This window comes from Callorhinchus milii, unplaced genomic scaffold (assembly GCF_018977255.1).
Source record: "Callorhinchus milii isolate IMCB2004 unplaced genomic scaffold, IMCB_Cmil_1.0 Scaffold13, whole genome shotgun sequence".
In the NCBI taxonomy this organism is placed as follows: domain Eukaryota; kingdom Metazoa; phylum Chordata; class Chondrichthyes; order Chimaeriformes; family Callorhinchidae; genus Callorhinchus; species Callorhinchus milii.
The window spans coordinates 19,343,032-19,363,977 of NW_024704754.1; the positions used below are offsets into that span (position 1 = coordinate 19,343,032).

Here is a 20,946-nt window from a genome sequence, read left to right on the forward strand (position 1 = left end):
TCTCCCCTGCCCCCCCGTCCCCCACACCCCCCAGTTACCTGTGAACAGGAAGGAAACGTCCGCAAGCATTGCTCAGTGATAAACGCCAAGGACACAGCCCCAGCCTCAGCCAAGCTGCTAACTGTCTGACATCCTGTCCACTCGGGGCTTTGTCAAACAGCAGAAATCTATAATAATAATAATAATCATCATCATCTTCCTTCTATTTGGTATAGAGCTGTCTCACATCCAGAGCAGAAAGTGTTGATTCTTTCTAGATCAAATTAGATAATAATAGTACTTGCATTTGATATAGCGCCTTATCACGTCTTCGAGACGTCTCAAAGTGCTTCACAGAATATACTGTAAAGTGAATTAACTATATTTTGTGGGCGAAATGAGGCAGCCAATTGCCCACAAACAGTCGTGCATTGAGTGGCTAAATTATTAATTATGATTTTTTTTAAGGAATTGTTACCCCCAGAAGAGCGATCCGCCAATCGACTAACAACCAGGTTCCTACTTATGCTAGATCAACAGAGGCATGTGTGTGTGTGTGTGTAGTAAGAAAATTTGCCAAATGTTTTGCTCTGCCGGGAATCAAACACAGGTCTCTCACCCGCAAGGCGAGTGCTCTAACCACTGAGCCATGGAACTCCACAAGATAGATTTCTGTTAGGAAATAAGAGATTGCCAGGATGGTGGAAGGTGAACAAGATGGACTTTGGTTTCTTTCATCAAGCAATTCTTATATTCTTATGCTCTATGTCTCAAAGTGCTTCACAGGATATACTGTAAAGTGGAGTGACTGTGTGGTTTTACCTACTGGTAATTACAGGAGAATGGCTGAGCTGTGAAAAACTCAAGGGAATGAATAAACTGCAAATCACAATCCTCCTGATCCAACAGTGTGAATTACAGAGAGGCATCTTCCCTCTGCCTCTTTAATTTACACTGTTCCCAGTCACAGGCCCCTTGGTTGTAATTCACCCTGTTCCTAGTCATGGTTCTGACATTAATTCACACTGTTCCCAGTCACAGGCCCCTCTGCCAGTAATTCACACTGGGTGTACAGCAGCCTCAGGGATGAACTTTCTCACTCTGGGAAAGGCTCAGATCTGACGTAAGTAGGAGTTAAAGTAAATCTAAAACACGTTTTAAATGTTTTATCTAGTTTAATGAAAGTTGTCCGCAGAGTTTCAATGTAAATCTTCTTATAAAGTGTGCACGTTTTACAATGAGAATGGTTTCTCAGATAGCAAGTGAAGAATTAAATGACAGTAAATTAGTATTAAAGACTAAACGACTACAGTGAAGATCTGAGCCACTCAGACTCAAACTTTCAGGATTAAACATTTAGTTGGAGCCTGGCGCCGCCTGCTGGCTTCACATTGGTATTGCAACCATCACAAGCAGAGGGCAACCTGGAGCCGATCATACAATAATAATAATCCTTGCATTTGGGACAGAGCCTTATCACGTCTTCGAGAAGCGATTTGACTGTATATTTGTGGGAAAAGCACGGCAGCCAATTGCGCACAGCAGTATTCCACAAACGGTCGTGGATTGAGTGACCGAATAATTTTTTTTGGAGGAATTATTACCCCGGGAAAAGCGACCCAATCAACAGCAAACGGTCAGGGCCCAGGGTTGGGTGCGGGGTCAGGGACAGGGTTAGGGTGGTGTTATGTTAGGGGTGGGTTAGGGGCGTGGTTGGGGCCAGGGTAGGGCAGGGCTATGTTAGGGGTTCAGTTGGGGGCAGGGTCACGGGCGGGGGGCACAGGTAGAGCGCCTCAGTGTTCGTGCCGTCCCCAAAGCAGGTGCTGAAGAAGGGGAAGATGCGCTCGGTGAGCGGCTGGCGGAAGGTCAGGAGATGGGACATGTCGTCTGCGTTGTAGAAGGAGATTTGGCCGTCCTCGAGGGCCAGATACACCCCAATCCTCTGGGGCCGTGTCTCCACTGGGAGTCGTTTCCATGGCGACGTCCCGGCCCAGTACTCATTGCCATTGCGGAGCCTGAGGGTCCAGTAACCACTCTGTGGGCACAGCTTGACCATGGCCTGACGGTCGATGGATTCTCGCGCCACCCCCAGGTCCCACTTGGTCTTCTTGCCCACGCTGACCTCCCAGTAATGTCTGCCTGAAGTGAAGCCTTGGGAGCCCAGCACATTGACACACTGAGAGAACCTGGCGGGGCTGAGCCCCACACACTGCTGCTCCTCACTCTCCCTCACACATCGCTGGTCTTCCGACACCACCAGGTTAGGGTGCGCCGTGTTCGTGTCAAATGTCAGCCCAGCTGGAGCTGCACAAACAAGTGTCAGAGCTCGAGAGAGAGAACTCTCCTCCCTCCCCCACTCCAACTTCCAATTACACCCCCCTTTCCCCTTTCCCACACACCCTCACGCCCTCCATCGGAGTGAAGGGCTGGAGTGGTAGTGGCCCGGGTTGGGGGCCGGGCAGTGGGTTGGGGGCCGGGCAGTGGGTTGGGGGCCGGGCAGTGGGTTGGGGGCCGGGCAGTGGGTTGGGGGCCGGGCAGTGGGTTGGGCTGTGGTTGACGTTACCTGGGTCCAGGGAGTGGAACATTCTCTTCCAGATGATGTACTGCAGGGGGCCAGTGTAGCGGGCGCTCCTCAGGTCAACACTGACCACCGGCTCCGTGTCCACCTGCACCCTATCACACACATACAGTCAGCACACGCCGGTGACACGCACACCGTCAGCACACGACAGTGAACCAGCAGTTAATCGGGTGACTGTGGGACCGGAAGCCCTGTTTCCCCAACACCGGGATTACTAACGTCAGTCTGAGCTGCGTACAGACACGGCCTCATCTGAGGGACGGCGTCTCTGACAATGCGGCTTCTGCCTCCGCTCCCCCCCCGTTGCGCCGTGACCTTCGGGTCCCTAACACTCGGATAAACCAGGAAACTCGGACGAGAAGACGATGCGAGTGGTTAAACCTCAACAAAATGTGTTAAATCTGAAGCTGAATATCGGCACTTACCTCTGACACAGCCCCCGCGTCTGCAAATAAACAAACATCAGCGTCAGGACCATAGCCCCCCCACCCCGTCCCATTCCCCCACCTCCCACCCTGACCCACGCCCACACCCCCCTCCCCCACATTGGCACATGTGTGGGCGGGGAAGACGACAGGTTAGTGACCCGCGCTGGCATTGTGAGTGTGTGAATGTGTGTGTGGGGGGAGAGTGTGTGTATAGGGCGGAGAGTGTGTGTATGGGGTTGGGGGGGGGAAGTCTGTATGTGGGGTGAGAATGTGTGTGGGTGGGGGGGGAGGGGAGTGTGTGGGAGGGGGGTGGGGGACAGATTAGTGACGTGCACTGGTGGCGCTGGCACCTCCACCATTACGGATCTGCGGAGCTGCTGGAGGCTGGTCTCGGTGTCGGCCACGACCCTCTCGAGTTCTCCCCGTGCGGCGTTCAGCCCCCGCAGCCTCCGCCGCAGCCTCTCCTCCACCGTAGCCGTGTCGTGGTGCAGCTGCTGTAACAGGCGCTGCTCGTCTCCCCGCAGCCACTCGTGCAATTTCTCATAGTCACTGCTCACTCGCCGCTGCAGCTCCGCAGACTCGCTCTGCAAACACAGCTCACGTCAACATAATAATCCTGGCATTTCGTACAGAGCCTTATCCCGTCAGTGAGACGTCTCAAAGAGCTTCACAGGATACACTGTAAAGTGTAGTGACTGTATTTTGTGGGTGAAACACGGCAGCCAATTGCGCACAGCAGTGTCCCCCACAAACAGCCGTGGATTGAGTGACTAATTATATTTTATTTATTTTGAAGGGATTATTATCACTGGAAAGTGATCCCCCAATCAACTAACAAGTGGGTTCCTACTTACCGCTGGTAAATAGAGGCGTGCGTATGGAGTAAGGAAACTTGCCTAAGGTTTCGTCCTGCCCGGGAATCGAACCCGGGTCCCCTCGCTTGCGAGGCGAGCGCTCTCATCACTGAGCTACAGGACGGCAGACCAGAATATCCCCTGCCCCCACACACACCCAGTGCTGTAACACATGCATGTGGCTGCTCGCAATAGAGATTTGTTCTGTTTTACTGGCAGCAAATAGACGCGGTGCTGAGCAGCCGGTGTGTGTGTGTGTCTTACCTTCACTCTCACAATCTTATCTTCATCACATTTCATCATCGCCAGGATCTCCTCCAGCTGATTCCTATGTGATCTCAGGGCGTCACTGAGCTCCTCCTGACAACAGAGTGACAATTACTGTGGCCGCCTCACCCCACCTCACTATTAAACATTAACCTGGCCTCACAGTGAGCCCACGGAAACAGTCCCACGGCCCAGCCCGGCCACGCTGGCCATTACCCCCCACCCCGAGCCTCCAGGTCTAATTCCCCAACCCACTCCCCACATTAATATTTCCAAATATATCTCATTCACTTTGAAACATATCAGAATCTTTTACATGTGAGGAGAGGATCCCAATGTTCGAGATCATTTCCTGGTTCACACTAAACAAAGTGACGAGTCTCTCATTACGAGTCATTGCAAAGTCATCAAAAATGAGAACAGGACAGTCCTTCGTGGGGGGAACACTAACTCTGTAGTGACTATTTATTTTGTGGGCGAAACACGGTAGTCAATTGCACACAGCAGTGTCCCACAAACAGCCGTGGATTCAAGTGACCAAATTATTAGTAAAACTTTTTTTGGAGGATTTATTACCCCCAGAAAAGCAAACCACCAATCAACTAACAAGCAGATTCCTACTTACTGCTGATAAACAGAGGCGTGTGTGTGGAGTGAGGAAACTTGCCTAAGGTTTCGCCCCGGCCAGGAATCGAACCTGGGGTATATGTAGGGCCTTATCAAAGCACTTCACAGGATATACTGTAAAGTGGAGTGACTGTGTGTTTTTGTCAGCTTTTACAGAAGGAATCCGATTGGATCCGGAGTGTGACTGAAGCTGACGGTGTGAATTCAGGGTGTACTCCTCCCCTCCGCCCCCGCTCTCACCTGCACCTTGTGACGGAGCTCCTGATTGCCGGCCCCCCGGACCCTGGCAACCACCCCAGACACCAGGTGGTTGTTGCGGAGGCTGGTGCGTGTGAAGCGGTGACGACACTGAGGGCAGCAGGCGGAGGCCGGGTCCCGGTGCCACAGGGCGAGGATACACGGCCGACAGTAATGGTGTAAGCACTCGAGCATCACCGGCTCCCGTAACAGCTCACAGCAGATACAGCAGGTCAGCTCCTCCTGCAACCCACTCCCACCACCGGCACCTGCCCCCTGCAACAACTCACCCACACCCTCACCAGCACACGCCGACTCCACCATTTCCCCCCCCACCCCCGATACATTCACAGTCACAGACGCTTCTCAAACTTTTAGGAAAGTTTTACAAACTTTTCACCAACTTTTAAAATATCTTTGAAAGCTTTCTCTGGCTGTGTCGCAGCACAATAAGATCCCTCCTCTCTCTCTCTGTCTCTCCCCTTCAGAAACTTCCTCCTTCAGTAAATTCCACCCCCTCTCTCCCTCACACACTCCAATAGGAAGGAGTGTATTCCTCCCCCACGCCCAGAGGCTGAACATTTACACTGAGACCAAACAGCTTCTAGCAAACATGCCAACTCAGCAAAGTTTGAGCGGTAAACAGAAGGCAAAATACTGCAGATACTGAAAATCTGAAATAAAAACTGAACACACAGCAGGTCAGGCAGTGGCTACGGAGAGAGAAAGTGGGTTGACCTTTCGTTAGAATTCATTGGACTTTGTGTGGTAACTCATTCACCTGCTAATTGAACTGAAACCTGCAAGAGAATGAACTTAACCCCCCACCCCACACACACAGCACAGCTGTACCTGCAGGAGAGGAGGGAGGAAACAGAAGCAGGAAGCAAAAGAAACCCAAATGTTCTGCCTTTTATAGACTGAACCTGGTACAGGTGGTAACAACAACAAGAAATGGCATTTACTCATAGCCTTTCACATCGGGAGGACGTTCCAAGGCACTGGACAAGTTGGAGATTTGGACCCGAGCTGGGGGTTGGGATGTGGAGGGTGGCCAAAGGTGTGGTCAAAGAGGTGCTAAAGGTCTTTAGGTGGTCATTGAAGGAGGTGAGGAAGGGGTCAAGGTGAAGGGACTGTGGGATGCAGTTGTGTGTGTGTGTGTGGCAGGTGGTGGGTTTGCAGATGGTGGTGTGTGGGGATGGGGGGGGGAGTGTTGTGTGTGAGGGGAGCAGCTGTGTGTGTGTATGAGGTAAAACTGTGGTAACCCACAGGAAGGGATGAGGATCAGACACAGCTGGAGGCTTTGGGGAAGTGCTCCGGTGTGGAGTGCTCACATTCTGCTTGCTCAGTCAGTGTGATAGTCGCTGCCAGTTACATTGGGCAACATCCTGCATCTATACATCATCCCTCACGTCAAACAACGTCTCAAAATGCTGCTCAAACTGTGCTGGTCACTGAGCAGGGAAATGAGAGATGAAAAAGTTTGACCAAAGGTAAAGCTAGAGAGACGGCATAAGGTTGGTTTAGGTGAAGAAGCCCATTGAATCTCATCCTTGCAGAACACCCACCCTGCAGTGTTTGTCGCAGGTTTGTGTGAGTCCAGTGTGCAAGTGTGTATGTGCCCAGGAGTTCAAGTGTTTGAAGGTGCAAGAGTGTCTGTGTGCACATGAGTGTTTGAGAGAGCGTGTGTGTGCATGCGAGCTTGTATGTATATGTGTGTGAGAGAGCATTCTGTCGACTCTGAGCATTTGGAATATTTCCAACAAGAACATTTTTTTAAAAAAAGTCAGGAGGAGAAAACAGGAAGGAAACAGTGAAGAACAAGAGAATGGAGGAAGAGCAAGCAAGGGAGGGAATGAGATTATAGACAGACAAATGTGAAACCAGTTCAACACGGTTTCCAGGAAGGGAGTGTGCAGGCAAGACGACCAGGACACAGACTGCTTAATGTCCCTCTAGTTCTCTCTGGTCTCAATCAAACACCTCAAACACACCCAGGACGGGCTTCAAACAATAATCTGCCGACGAGCAGGACATGTTAGTTATGCTTTATTGCAATAAACACACGGTTACAGCTTGAGAGTGAATTCACTTACAATCTGTACAGTTATAAGGAGTGAGGGTGACACTGGTATAAAGTGAGAGCACAGAGCAGAGGCTGAGACTCTGTCTGAGATAGCTGCCGAGCAAGTCACACACAAACTGCTCTCTCCACTTCACAAAGAGCTGTTCAGGTGCAGGTACAGGAATGGAAGACATTAATGCCCTTTTTATCCATTAAATGAACAATCTTTTACCGTTATCACAGCAAAGCCGGGACATTCAACAATCTGCAGTAATAATGTGGCAAATGTTTAGTAATGATCAGTAATATTGTGCAATAATATTTAACAATAGCTGTAGAAGCCTCAATTAAAAAGGGAAATGGACAAATACAAGCTAGACAGAGGGATGATTCATTCATTCACAAAACTAGTTGGAGTTTACTGTATTACTAAGTTATCAGGTTCAAGCGCTCTGACACACATTACTGCTCGTCGGCAGATTATTGCATGGAGGGAGCGTTATATAAATGCAAGTTGCTGTTGCTACTGTGTGGCTAGGTTAGTGTGTGGCTAGGTTAGTGTGTGGCTAGGTTAGTGTGTGGCTAGGTTAGTATGTGGCTAGGTGAGTGTGTGGCTAGGTTAGTGTGTGGCTAGGTTAGTGTGTGGCTAGGTTAGTATGTGGCTAGGTGAGTGTGTGGCTAGGTTAGTGTGTCGCTAGGTTACACGGCTACAGCCTTACATGAAGGTGACAAACTGCAATGAAATATCTTAGTAAAAACTGAGGACCCGCTGAGCTCAGATGAAGGTAACAGAGGCTGGTGTGAGGGGAGCTCAGGGTCCTGACAGGCTGCCATGAACAGACCGTGTTACAGCTGCGACTCGGGGGGGAGCGAGCGAGGCCGACTGTGAGGAACGAGGAGGTTTCCGTGTCCCGAGCCTGCGGCTTGGCTGGCTGACGGGTTGTCTCGGCGCACGGTTGCTCAGCTCCAGGCTGTGTGTGTGTCCCCCTCACCAGGCTCCGCAGGCTGGAGACAGGCCGGCCGGCCGGGGAGCTCATCCCTCAGTGGCTGGGTACTGTCGTCCTGGGGTCACAAAGAGAAACTGTGTCACTGTTGGCAGCACAGCCCAGCCACACACAGGCCACACGCAGCACAGCCCGGCCACACACAGCACAGCATAGTCCACCCACATGGCAGCCACCCGCCACACTGGCCGCTGGGTCACATACCTGCTCCACGGTCCAGTCCAGCTGCTTGTTTATCATTTGCCGGATCTGCTGGAAAGTGGGACGTTTGTGGGGGTCCAGGTGCCAGCACTGGCTCATCACATCGTACCTGCAAGACACGCACCATCTGGTCATTACTTTACACTCCCTCATAGCCTTTCCCCACTCCTCCCCGACCGCTCAGCGCCTCGCACTGACTGTGCAGCGCTTTGGGACGTTCTCCCGACGCGAAAGGTTGTTGGCTTTGTGGAGTGCTCGAGGGGGTAGTGTCTCCCCCTGGGGTTACCAACGGGAGGCCATCCGCCCCAGCGAGCCTGCTCATGGCCTTGCTCCCCAGCCCACCTCCCATTAACCATTGCCATAGATCCTGCCCTCTCACCGCCCTCTGTGTGACAATGCAGGTTATAGTCAGTGACCAGAGGTAGGACCTGTTATGTAATCTTACATTTCGGGAGTCCCCAGCACAGGACGGCTCATCTGGTAACCGGATCTGATCAGCTTGTAAAACCTGCTGTCCACGGGCAGGTCAGGGTAAGGGCTGGAGCCTGTACAGACACAATCATTTACACATCAGAGCTCGCAGCGGGCAGGTGAGGGTCAATGTTAGTGTGGCCCAGGCTGACGGGGGTCACTGTCTGGCATTAGGAACGGGTTAGAAGTCACTTTCCACTGACGATAGGGACCAGTGAGCTGACTGATAGGCCGGTCAATAGGTTTATTGAACAAACCAGCACCCAGCATCGGGGAATAGTAACCTCAGGAACCTCAGTGACGGGCCAATCCCAGCCCATCCGAGTCCTTAAACATTGAATGTACCAACCCTGACACCCGGTTCTCACCCAGCGAGAAGATCTCCCACAGGAGGATCCCATATGACCACACGTCGCTCTGCACTGTGTAGACACAGTCAAAGATACTCTCCGGGGCCATCCACTTCACAGGGAGCCTGGCCTGTAACACACACACACATATGTATACACGACACACACATACACAGCAGACATTAGAACACAGGGTTTACACATGAGCTCCATTGACAGTCAGTGAGCTCCAGCCCTGAATAAAAGGGTGACATTAGGGAGGTAAGACAAGAGTGGAGAGGATCCTGGAAGACTTACATTGCCTTTAACAACGTAGTTGGAATCGTTCATGATGTCCCTGGCCAGCCCAAAGTCACAGATCTTAGCCACTCGGCCGTGTGTCAGCAGCACGTTCCTGGCAGCGACGTCCCGGTGAATACACTGTCACCAACACACACTAGTCACATACCGTCCACACACACACACACCAGTCACCCACACTGCCACCAACACACACTAGTCACACGCCGTCCATATACACACACTAGTCACACACACTGCCACCAACACACACTGTGCAGGCTGCCTACATACACACACAGCATCGAGACGCTTACACACCCTCTGGTCAGACACCCGGTTAGGATGCTGCTCTGGTGTTGTGATGAGCTTACATTTCTGGACGAGAGGAAGTCCATGCCGTGAGCCACCTGATGGGAGATGTTGAGAAGCTGCTCCATGTCCAAGGCCAGGGTCTCCTCAGCCTCCAGAACATCGTCTGCATCGAGGACAACAAAGTTAAAACCAGGTCACAAGATCTGAGGCCACGAGGAGAAGGGAGAACAACAACAACAAGAGTTTATATCGTGCCCCTCACACAGGACAGTGAGGCGGAATGCTGACAGGACATGAGAGGGTTAGAGATAGGGATAGAGGTGTTCGTGTGGAGATGTGTAGTGACTGTGTGACTTTATTCGTTGCTCAATTTACCGTCTGTTATCTTGCAATCGATTTCAGGTATCAGGGGGCAGTTGCTGGACACACTGGGTCTCATGGGCAGATAACCATCATAGCTTTTCCCCCGCTCCACCCTGCGGAGAGAGGAACTGTTCTGTAAGACAGCACAGGCGGGTGGGGGGGAGCAGCACGGGGGTTGGGGGGTGGGGGGAGAGCAGCACTGGGGTTGGGGGGGTGGGGGGAGAGCAGCACGGGGGGTGAGAGCAACACGGGGGGTGAGAGCAGCACAGGGGGTGGTGGGAGGAGAGCAGCACAGGGGGTGGTGGGAGGAGAGCAGCACAGGGGGTGAGAGCAGCACGGGGGTTGGGGAGGTGGGGGGAGAGCAGCACGGGGGGTGGTGGGGGGAGAGCAGCACAGGGAATGGGGGGGGAGAGCAGCATGGGGGGTGGTGGGGGGAGAGCAGCACAGGGGGTGGGGGGGGGGGGAGAGCAGCACGGGGGGAGCGATGTGGGGGTATCTGGCTTACCTCTCTGGCGGCCACATACACAGGTTCCTGTAGTCACTGCATTGAGAGCTACTCGTCAGGTACTCCGCTCGGTGTTTCAGGTAGTTCAGCAGGTCTCCATAGCAACAGTACTCCGTGATGACAAGCACAGGACCTGGGGGACATCCCATAATAACACTACATGTACAGCTCACACACTGACACACACAGACACTGACACACACAGACACAATCTGGAAAAATATTGGATAAGCTTCGTCCTGGAGCTCACTCCAGTCACGAGTGTGGGTCTGGCTCTGACAGTGACACCCAGAGTGATGCCCCAGCGAGGTGCTGGGGAGCACAGCAACGGCGGAGGTGCCGTCCTTCAAAAGAGATGTTAAACCAAACTCCTGTCTGCCTGTTCAGGTGGATGTTAAAGGATTTCTACACAAGTGCATGTGTGTGTAGTGACTGTGCGAGCGGCACATGTAGCGACTGTGCGAGCGGCACGTGTAGTGACTGTGCGAGCGGCACACTTACCTCCCTGTGTGCAGGCTCCGAGCAGGTTGACCACGTTGTTGTGCTGGCCCAGGTGGCTGAGGATCTTCAACTCAGACATCAGCGCCTCCTTCTCAGTGGAATGAGCTCGCGCTACAACAAGGACAGAGTCAGTGTCAGAACCGCCTCAGTATCTCGTGCATTGTTACACTGAGACTGACAGCAAACCACAGTCAGGCCTCTGTGGCTGTCTCTGGTCCAGTTCCTGAGCCAGGCGGATCCACATACTCCAGGGCTGACAGCACTGCCCAGCCTGGCTCATCTCCTAGGCAGGACTTGGAATGAGCAGACCAGTCACTGGGGCAGGGAGTCATCCCATTAGGATTAGGTAAGCAGGGTGTGTCCCTCTGGGGAGAGAGCGCACACTCCATTCGAGTCACGGGGCCTAAGGTTCCAATGTGCAGGTGCTGTAGATAATGTGGAACTCTGTTTGGTTTAGAGACTCTTTCCACATGTATCCGACACCCGGCTGACCAAACACCCAACAGCTGAGGATTCAAGACAATGGCTAAAGGGCTGGGGAAACCGGGGAGACTGGGAACAGGAGATGGTAATAACTTTCATGCTTACGTTTCAGCATCTTCACAGCCACCTTGGTTCCCGTCTCCTCCTCGCCCAGCCCATAGGCTGTGGCTTCCATCACCTTCCCAAATGCCCCCGCTCCCAGGATTTTACCTGCACAGAGAAAGCAAAGCAAAGAGGCTGTCAGTCCGTGCCATGTCCGAGTTGAGACAGGCTGGGATAGTGGTTCACCGTTCAGTATCAGTATCTGAGGAGCGAACGCTGTAAATGGAGCAAACCCAGGAGCGGGTCAGCTCTGCTCACAACAGGGTCTTTTACTCCATTTCACCTCTATTCTTCACGGTCTCCCTCTATCCCTCTACCTCAATGCTTGAGGAGCATTGTGTAAATGCAAGTTGTTGTTGTTGGATCGCAGAGCGAGGCACGGCTCAAATAAGTAGTGATCTCACTCTCGCCCATCCAGCTGCTCCAAGCCCGCAGCATCCCCACCACCGTTCCCAAATACCAACATCAAACGGAAAGTCCCTGTGATAAATCCTCGAATGTTACAGTACAGAAATGGCCCATTTTGGCCAATCAAACTGTTAGTAACTATGAACTTCCTCATCTAACCTCATCAACCGCTCCCAAAGCCCCCCACCCACACACACACGCTAATCTTCCCTTCCTCAAGCAACTATCTAATTCCCTATCAATTGGGAGGCCTCACTCTGAAGCAGAGTTAGTGACAGACGATTGATTCCCCACTGACAGATGACTGACAGTTACCGAAGCACAGGTTCTCCCGGGGGAATTCCCACTTCTCGCTGTACGGCAGGTGACTGGGATCCAGGAATATGTAGTCATTCCCATTCACAGCCTCAATAATTTTCCAGCGGATCTCGTACTTGGGTTTCTGCAATCACATGGGATTTGAGCAACAACAACAAATGATATTTACAAAGTGCCTTTCACGTCGGGAGGATGTCCCAAGGCGCTGAACAGTTAAGGGTTTGCACCCGAGCTGGGGGTTGGGATCAAGACGGGTGGAGAGTGGGGTGGGAGGGTGGCCGAAGGTGCAGGCATAGAGGAATGTCTTGAGATGGGCCTTGAGGGAAGCAAGGGAGGGGTCGAGGCTGTGGGATGGAGAGGCTGATGGTGGGGCAGACATGGCCGGGAACATGGAGCAGGCCAGTGGCCGTCGAGCGGAGGGAGCGGACAGGTTGGTACCGTGTTCAAGTGAGCAAATAAAATCGTGTGCATACGCGCGCGAGTGAACGGCTCAGGGCGGGAGAGGACAAGGCAGGGCTTAGTGGGGGTGGGGGTGAAGGTGTGACCTCTGACCTGCTTGTATTTGTACAGTAAGATGGCGAGGAGCAGTGTCAGGGTCATCGCCACAGCGACCGCACTCGCCAGGAATGGGGTGATCGGCTGGTCTGTGGGAGGCAACCCAGAGACAGCAACTTAATAATAATAATATTAATAATAATATTAATAATAATAATTTGTTACAGCGCATTATCACATCATCGCGATGTCTCAAAGCGCTTCACAGGATGCACTGTAAAGTGAATTGACTATATTTTGTTGGCGAAACACGGCAGCCAATTGAGCATAGCGACATCCTACAAACAGTGGTGGATTGAGTGACCAAATTTTTTTTTTTTTGATTTTGAAGGGATTATTATCCCCGGAAAGCGATCCGCCAATCGACAAACAACCAGGTTCCTACTTGCGGCTAGGTAACCCGTGGCATGTGTGTGGAGTAAGGAAACTTGCCCAACGTTGCATTGCACAGGTATCGAACCCAGGTCCTCTCGCTTGTGAGGCGAGCGCTCTAACCACTAAGTTACAGGAATCCACAATTCCTGTTCCCGTACAGGCCTCCCCAAACACGGTTACTGGAACGACGTACTTTTTCTGTTTTCTCTCCCCCGTTTGCGTGTTTCTAGCATGTTCCATTCCTGCGATCAAGTGAACAACTCTCACCATGAGCCGTGATGGAGAAGACTTTGGAATCGGCTCCGGCTTTGTTGGAAGCAAAACATTCCAGGGTGGAGTTGATCCTGATTCCCGCCTTCGACACACTGCTCATAACCTCTGTCACCCCATCTGGAGCCTGGGAAACCAGCCTGCTCTCCACATCAGTCATCAGGTGCAGGGCGGATGCATCCCCGAGCTCTGTGCAACTGGTTACAGGGATCGTCACAGAGATCATCACAGGGAACGTCATGGAATCTCATTGGGAATATCATATGGATAATCACGGGGATAGTCACGGAGAAAGTCACAGGGATAGTCACGGGGAACACCACCACGAATGAATGAAGGATTACCTGTTTGGGAATCCTGGGCACTGGTACCAGTGGATGATGGGAGGCGGGTAGCCCACAGCTCGGCACTCCAGCTCCTCTCCGTGTCTCAGCGTCACGACCGGCTTCTCTGGGACCAAAATAAGAATGAATTCAGGAGGAGGAGGAGGAGCACGCAGACAGAGAGAGAGACTCACCACAGGTACTCACTGTGATAAACACAGGAAAAGGTCCGGGGTGACAATTGCCACGTCATTGTATTAATTTGCACATTGTTGAAAAATGCGACGAGTGAACATCCTAATCTATTGACATCACAGTGAAGCACGACAGACCATTACCACTTTGTGATTTATCCCCATCTCTTTCCTCGCTCCTCAGCCCAATGCTGCCTTGCTCCCTCCCCCCCTCCACCACATTCCCCCATTCCTCCCACATCCCCCCACCACCACATCCCTCCCTCCCCTCGCTCTTGCTCTCCTTCCCCCGTGTTTCTCATTGCAACAAATCACACCAACACAAACTTACGCTTTATCAACACACGGAAGGTCAGAGACCCGTTTGCTTCCGAATTCGATGTGAAACACGTGTAGTTGCCGCTCTCTGTCACCTTCAGACGTACCAGGGGCAGAGAACATACATACCTGAGAAAGCGATTCATAGACAATCAGCAGCGGTTCAGTGTACATGTGTGTATGCACAGATACACGCAACACACATAGACACACACACAGGTACAAACGCACACACAGGTACGTGCATGCACACACACACAAAGTTTCTGTGCACAGATCAGGAGCTTCTGAAGATGCTCAGACAATCAGCCTGTTTTGGAAGCGAGGTTTAGTGACAGGATTACCTGTTCTCTCCCGCTCTGTATAGGAGCTCACTGTGAGAGCCATTCGCTGCATCTTCGTGTACCCAGTGACAGTGGCTCAGCCTGGGATAGGCTTCAATCCCCACTCTCAGCTCCAGGCTCTCCCCAACGTCTACCTCCAGCGTCTGGTTCTGCTCAGTGTCGAGTTGCACAAAGCCTTTCTCTGTAAAGGGGTAACACAACCCTGACTCACCCCATCACAGACTGTCCCCAACCCCCCAAACCGATGCCCCTCTCCTGCAACGCCCAGCCCCCCCACATCATCTAGCCCCTCACACACACATACACTGCCCAACCCCCATCCCACCCCCATTCTGCCCAACTCCCAGCAGGGGGACCTGCCTACCCCAACTATCCCACTTCCACACACACATACGTGTAACAGGGAGGGAGGTGATGCATGGCCTTGCTACATGCGTGTTACATGGATGACAATCTGGTCACGGGGAGTTTATTACCCAGGACTTGGAGAGATATTGTGTCTGATTTGCGCTCCGTGACTCTGAAAGTCTTCCCCATGCCTCTGAAAGTATATCCCGTGCAGGTGAAATTCCCAGAATCGGATAACATCACGGCAGGAATGAGCAGCTGTTGGGTTCTGCGGTATAGCTCTCCCCTCGCGCCGCGAGTATCCACAACAGTGCAGCTCTATGAGAAAACACAACAAAAGCATAACATTAGGTGAGACTATTGAGGCTCTGCCTGAAGAAAGTCTGGTTTATCTCTGAGACACTACCTTGTGTGTGGGACCTGTGCGGGGAGGGGCCGGTGCAGGGAGGGGCCTGTGCAGGGAGGGGCCGGCGCAGGGTGGGGCCGGCGCAGGGAGGGGCCTGGGTGAGGGTTGCTGTTGTTGTTGTTGTGTCTTGGCCGCCTGCGGAAGTGCTGAGACTAATCACTGACTTACGCTGTTTGGGGGACAAACCCACTCTGCAGTTATCTTCAGGCTGTCGGCTGTCGCGGTGCAGTTTGCCTCAAACCGTTCCCCTCTCACCCTCAGTTGCTCCCTCGGGTCCATGTCCACGACCAACTCCAGACCAGGCCCTGCTGGGGGGGTGGGGGATAAACTTTTATTAACAGTATGGAGGGGCAGGGTTGTGGATGGCAGTGGGTGGGGCTGCGGGTGGGGCTGTGGAACGGTGGGATTCTGGACGGGTGTGTGGATGTGGAGGGTTTGGGCGGGGCTCTGGGTGGCAGTGGGTGGGCTGTGGGGTGGAGGGATGGCTTTGGGTGTTAACCCACCCCCTGCCCTGCCCAGGTTGCCAGCTAACCCACCCCCTGCCCTGCCCAGGCTGCCAGCTAACCCACCCCCTGCCCAGGTTGCCAGCTAACTCACCCCCTGCCCTGCCCAGGCTGCCAGCTAACCCACCCCCTGCCCAGGTTGCCAGCTAACTCACCCCCTGTCCTGCCCAGGCTGCCAGCGGGTAGGATGTGACCTAGAGAAACACGCCAACTCTTTCACTTCCCGTTTCCATTCCCACTTCTGCTTCATCTCCACTATGACGTATCCACCCCCGCTCCCCCGTCACAAAACAGTGATTACACGCACACACGCATACTAACACATACACACACACTATGGGGTGGTTGTTTACTTGCTATGGGCAGGTTTTGCTCCTGGTTTCCCAATAAGATCAAACTTACAGTATTCCTGACGACAATTGGAGAGAGCGATATCCCAGGAGTGATTGCGGGCTGTTAGGGCCTCAGCTCTGACACGTGGCTGAGGCTGTGTCAGGATCAGCAATGAGCCCCAACTGCTTCTCCCATTAAATCACCGCCTTTCAGTGTGTTACTGGGATCCAGCGGAGGTGGGGGCCAGGGTACAGAGAGGGGTTTACACAACGTGAGGAACAGAGAGCCTGAGCTGTGATGGAGGGTGTGAGGTGGGGTTGCTGTGGGTCAGTAATTATTAGTGTTATCCCCAGACACCCTCACAGGGACCCCCAGCCTGGTGTGGCCAGGAGTCCCCCAGGTTGGGCAGCCAGGAACACAGTTAGCGTTGTTTGTTAGCGCTGAGCACTCAGTGTGAACGTCAGGGTGTCATTGAGCAGTGAGTGGGACTCTGTAACACATGGAGCTTTTAGTGTAAGGTAACGTAACTCGGCAACGTCCCGGGCGTGCGCAGTCCTGTCACTGTGGCTGCCTCCGGGAGACGTGTTGTCATCACACACACAGCGTCAGACACGTTACACCTTCTGCGTCACCGCGAGCAAACGAGATAATGAGCGGTAGATCTGGAGGAGCGATCGGGAGCAAGTGACCTGACATCCCACTGACTCCCACTTTCCCAGTCCTGTTAGTTCAGTGTCGGCACCGCATCCAGCGGGAATGACACCTGCGACCATGTAGCGCCCCTGGCCCAGGAGCTCAATGTGGCGACATGAGGGGACTCGTCCACCTATTCGTGGCCCGGAGGCAAGGACGTTAGTGACTGAACCACAGCGGTACAGCCAGCCCCTTGTGTCCTCGCTCTGAGACTCACTCGTAGAAACAAGACAACCAGTGCGAGCGACTGCAGCGTAAATGACGTGCAATGTATAAACTGTGACAGGTTCCTACCTGTGGGAGAAGCAAGCGGAAACGTGAGGAGAGCGAGCAGCCACATTATGATTCCCCTGGGTCTCGGGCGCGCTCCCTGAACACAGACCCCTCGGGGCACAGCCACTCCATCCACTGACAATTGGTGAAGTGATTCTACATGTTCAGCAAAATCACAACTTCTGCTTTTTCAATCTCCTCAATCTGTTTTTACTGACACAGCTCATTTCAGAAACCAGCCGTAAAAATAAACCACCAATTTGCTGAGGCTGAAGAAAGCAGGTTCCTGGGTAAGAAACAGCCCACAGAGCACAGAGACACTGTGACAGACAGCACTACCTAGAGCTGCACAGACACTGAAGGGTTTGGCACAGGAGCAGGTCATTCAGCCCATTGTCTGTGCCACCGCTGGTCTCAACAACAACAACTTGGATTTATATAGCGCCCTCCACGCCAGACGGCGTCTCAGAGCGTTAGCTGGGAGGTGGTGGAGACTGGGGTGGAAATGGATAACTATTCTGGAGTTTTGCTGGGAAACCTTGGTGAATCCGCAGAGATTAAATGGGGGAAGCAAGTCACAAACAATATTACAGGCAGTCTTGCTGTTGGGAGATGTTTGTCTTAAAACTCAACCAGCCAAATAGTTAAGCAATTCAGCCAAAGAAAGTTAGATCACTGTCTCCTGTTTCCCATGTGCCATTTGTCACTCTTTACTAAGTAAGCAATGCCCAGAGTTAGTTTAATCCACACAAATCTCTCTCCACACCTCCTCACAGTGGTATTGTTTACTCCTCACATCATTAAAGAAAAACTGGAACAAGTCCATTTTCATACACTGTCTGGGAACAAGCCCACCTCTGGGACTCACTCCTCCTTACTCAGAACCTAAACCCCTGAATGGTTCTGAATCCACTCCAAAGCTTCAATCTCCATTTGAAGGCAGGTTGAAAGACATTGCCTCCAACTCCAAATACTCAGACTACAGAGGCGCAAGTGAAACGAAACACTCCACAAGTCTCGGGGATTTACTCGTACAATGACCTTTATTCTCAGCACATTTGGTAAACTGCGAAGTGGGTCAGTCACCAACCACATCAACAAATGCTCAGCAATTACAGAACCACACAGGAAGATTAGAGATACCCTAAACCCAGATCTGTGCCAACCAGTCTGTTTCTTCAAACCCACTCGCGTCTCAAACACCCAAGAGCCATCGATCACACTGTTTTGAGTTCCCTGATTGTATCTGCCTCCCAGATGTCTCTCTTAGGTGGAGGATGACAGTAAAGGAGGAAGGTTTTAAGTAAGTTCTTGGATTAAAGCTTGTTTCTCTGCTGGTCTCTGACCGCCCCACGCTGCTTCCAGCTGGGCCTTTGTCTCCTCGACCTCCCGCACGGACCCCAGCAAGCTGTTATATTCAGTGTCAGCTTGGACTGAGAGCAGAGGCAGCATTTCACCATTGTCACTCGCCCAGGACAGAACAAACTCACACTTCTTCTGGGCTCGGAACAGTTGTTGGGCCTCGGCCTTGCTTTGCCGTTGCTGGAGTCTCTTGGCTTTGCCGAGAGTGCGGCTGAGGTGGGACAGAGCAGCAAGGGTGTAGCTGGCACTCTCAGGACCCCGCTCCCCCCGCAGGATGTGAGCTGTGGCTTTGATAGCGTCCACGGGAGCGTAAGGGCTGGAAGCATAGGGTCCCCCCCGAACAGCCTCCACCCCCGAGAGCAGAGCCTCCGCAGTGCAGCTGAACACACAGTTTGAGTTGAAGACGGCGGAGACCAGCATCACAGCCTCAGCAAATTCCTCCACCATCTCTTCTTCCGACAGATCTCCATTGACCAGCAGCAGGCAGAACGCATAGGAGTAAAGCACGTTAACCAGACTGAAGGGGATCAGGGCAGAAGCGTTGGGGTTCAGGGCTTTCAGTGGAGGAATGTCCCTGTTAATTTGAGGAATGGTGTCACTTTGCTCTGCCAGCCTCTCATGGCCATCACCCTGTCTCTGCTTCCCTGGCTCTTTCTTCCTCTCCGTCCCTTCTCCATCTTCATCACCCTCGCCCTTCTGTCTTTCATCTCCCTCGCTCACTCCATGTTTCTTTACCTCCTTTGGAAAAACAAGTTAACTCTCAATACAATTTGTGGAACAGTATTTTTTAAAAATCATGAACACTATTTGGTGATTTTTATATTTATCAAACTTTAGATAATAGGTAGTTAATGCTTGGAAGTTGAATTCTCCCATCCATCTGTCCATCCACACTCCCAGGTCAGGGTTAGAGACACAGTAAAGCTCTACACTGTGTGTCCACACTCCCAGGTCAGGGTTAGAGACACAGTAAAGCTCCTCTACACTGTGTGTCCACACTCCCAGGTCAGGGTTAGAGACACAGTAACGCTCCCTCTACACTGTGTGTGTTAGAGACACAGTAAAGCTCCTCTACACTGTGTGTCCACACTCCCAGGTCAGGGTTAGAGACACAGTAAAGCTCTACACTGTGTCCACACTCCCAGGTCAGGGTTAGAGACACAGTAAAGCTCTACACTGTGTCCACACTCCCAGGTCAGGGTTAGAGACTCCCTCTACACTGTCCCAACAATGTGCCCCATTTCCCCACAGAACCCCCTCTCTGTTCGCATAGTGACGGTGTGTATTTCCTTCCCCCCATCGTGTGGCCTCTGAGCCCATTTAGAATCTGATTGTCTGGTCTTCAACCCCCAGAGCCGCGCGTGTGTGTGTGTGTGTGTGTGTGTGGGGGGGGGGGGGGTGGGGAGAGGTAGTGTGTGTGTGGGTAGTGTGTGTGGGGGGGTGGGGAGGGGTAGTGTGTGTGTGTGTGTGGGGGGGGGGGGGGGCACTGCTGTGCGCCATTGGCTGCCCCGTTTGAACCACAAAACAGTCACTACACTTCACAGTGTATTGTGTGACGCGCTTTGGGAAGTCGCCGGTATTATTATTGATAACCCGGAGGCCTCGTGTAGCCGACACCGAGGCCCCCCCCCGCTCACCGGCAGCTCCTGCACCGGCCGCGGGCCCCGCCGCCGGGGTCTCTCCCACCAGGGCCGCCAGAGCGGGATCAGCGCCCCGGCCCCGGCCCCGGGCCCGGGCCCGGTCCGCACCAGCTCCTGGAACCCGCGCCGCTGCTCCTCGTTCAGCCGCTGCCACAGCTGCGGTGCCGGGGCGGTGCTCCAGGCGAGGCCGGGGTCTGGCCGCGCCTCCCGGGCCCGCAGCTCCCCCAACACCTGCTCCCGGTAAAAGCTCTGGGCGCAGCCGCCGTGCGCGGCGCGGCTGTAGCAGGAGGCCGAGCAGAAGCGCACGTTGCAGCGGGGGCAGGTGTAGCGGGCGGCAGCCGCCGAGCACAGGCCGCACGGAGCCTGGGGCTCGCGCTCACCCACCTCCCGCAACCGCGGCCACATGGCGCCGCGCCGCTTTTCGACAGTCCGGCCCCCGCCGATAGGGCGCTTTCACCTTCGCGACACTTTGCCGTAAGCCGTTAGGGCCGTAAAGCAATGTGGCCCCAGGTGACCCGCAGTCACAGCCTCAGGTCCAGCCTGGGGGAGGGGGAGGGGGAGGGGGGCAGTCATTGCTGTGTCAGGTCAGGGGATCAGGGCAAAGGTGGGCAACCTGCACATCAGCCAATGATCCTATAACACGGCAGAACAGGCTCCAGGGGCTGAATGGC

General features: G+C 53.2%; 3 protein-coding genes and 1 non-coding gene across 5 annotated transcripts; all 4 read right to left on the reverse strand.

Moving 5' to 3' along the window:
• Positions 1-1,134: 1,134 nt before the first annotated feature.
• trim105 (tripartite motif containing 105) lies at positions 1,135-5,606 on the reverse strand. Its single transcript, XM_007908125.2, has 6 exons — positions 4,977-5,606; positions 4,107-4,202; positions 3,339-3,572; positions 2,986-3,005; positions 2,543-2,652; positions 1,135-2,283 (listed from the first exon to the last, which is right to left on the reverse strand). Exons 1-6 carry the CDS (start codon positions 5,295-5,297, stop codon positions 1,715-1,717), a joined length of 1,350 nt encoding a protein of 449 aa, XP_007906316.2. The 5' UTR covers positions 5,298-5,606; the 3' UTR covers positions 1,135-1,714.
• trnaa-cgc lies at positions 3,893-3,966 on the reverse strand. The gene has a single exon. It is a non-coding gene; the product is annotated as a tRNA-Ala (tRNA).
• A 1,400-nt stretch (positions 5,607-7,006) lies between the features above and the next one.
• LOC103188221 (macrophage colony-stimulating factor 1 receptor) lies at positions 7,007-17,456 on the reverse strand. 2 transcript variants are annotated; one of them, XM_042339911.1, is made up of 19 exons: positions 17,295-17,456; positions 15,640-15,776; positions 15,194-15,383; positions 14,718-14,898; positions 14,387-14,502; positions 13,883-13,988; positions 13,536-13,735; positions 12,891-12,982; positions 12,336-12,462; positions 11,616-11,720; positions 11,028-11,138; positions 10,527-10,659; positions 10,034-10,134; positions 9,718-9,821; positions 9,362-9,484; positions 9,083-9,194; positions 8,689-8,788; positions 8,247-8,352; positions 7,007-8,100 (listed from the first exon to the last, which is right to left on the reverse strand). In XM_042339911.1, the coding sequence occupies exons 1-19, from the start codon at positions 17,338-17,340 to the stop codon at positions 7,999-8,001; spliced, it is 2,292 nt and encodes a 763-aa protein (XP_042195845.1). In that variant the 5' UTR covers positions 17,341-17,456; the 3' UTR covers positions 7,007-7,998. The 2 variants fall into 2 exon arrangements, with proteins under 2 accessions (XP_042195845.1, XP_042195844.1); XM_042339910.1 differs by having other exon boundaries at positions 15,640-15,779.
• Positions 17,457-18,297: 841 nt separating this feature from the next.
• znhit2 (zinc finger, HIT-type containing 2) lies at positions 18,298-20,713 on the reverse strand. The gene is made up of 2 exons (XM_007908124.2): positions 20,273-20,713; positions 18,298-19,373 (listed from the first exon to the last, which is right to left on the reverse strand). Exons 1-2 carry the CDS (start codon positions 20,678-20,680, stop codon positions 18,573-18,575), a joined length of 1,209 nt encoding a protein of 402 aa, XP_007906315.2. The 5' UTR covers positions 20,681-20,713; the 3' UTR covers positions 18,298-18,572.
• Between the last annotated feature and the right edge of the window lie 233 nt (positions 20,714-20,946).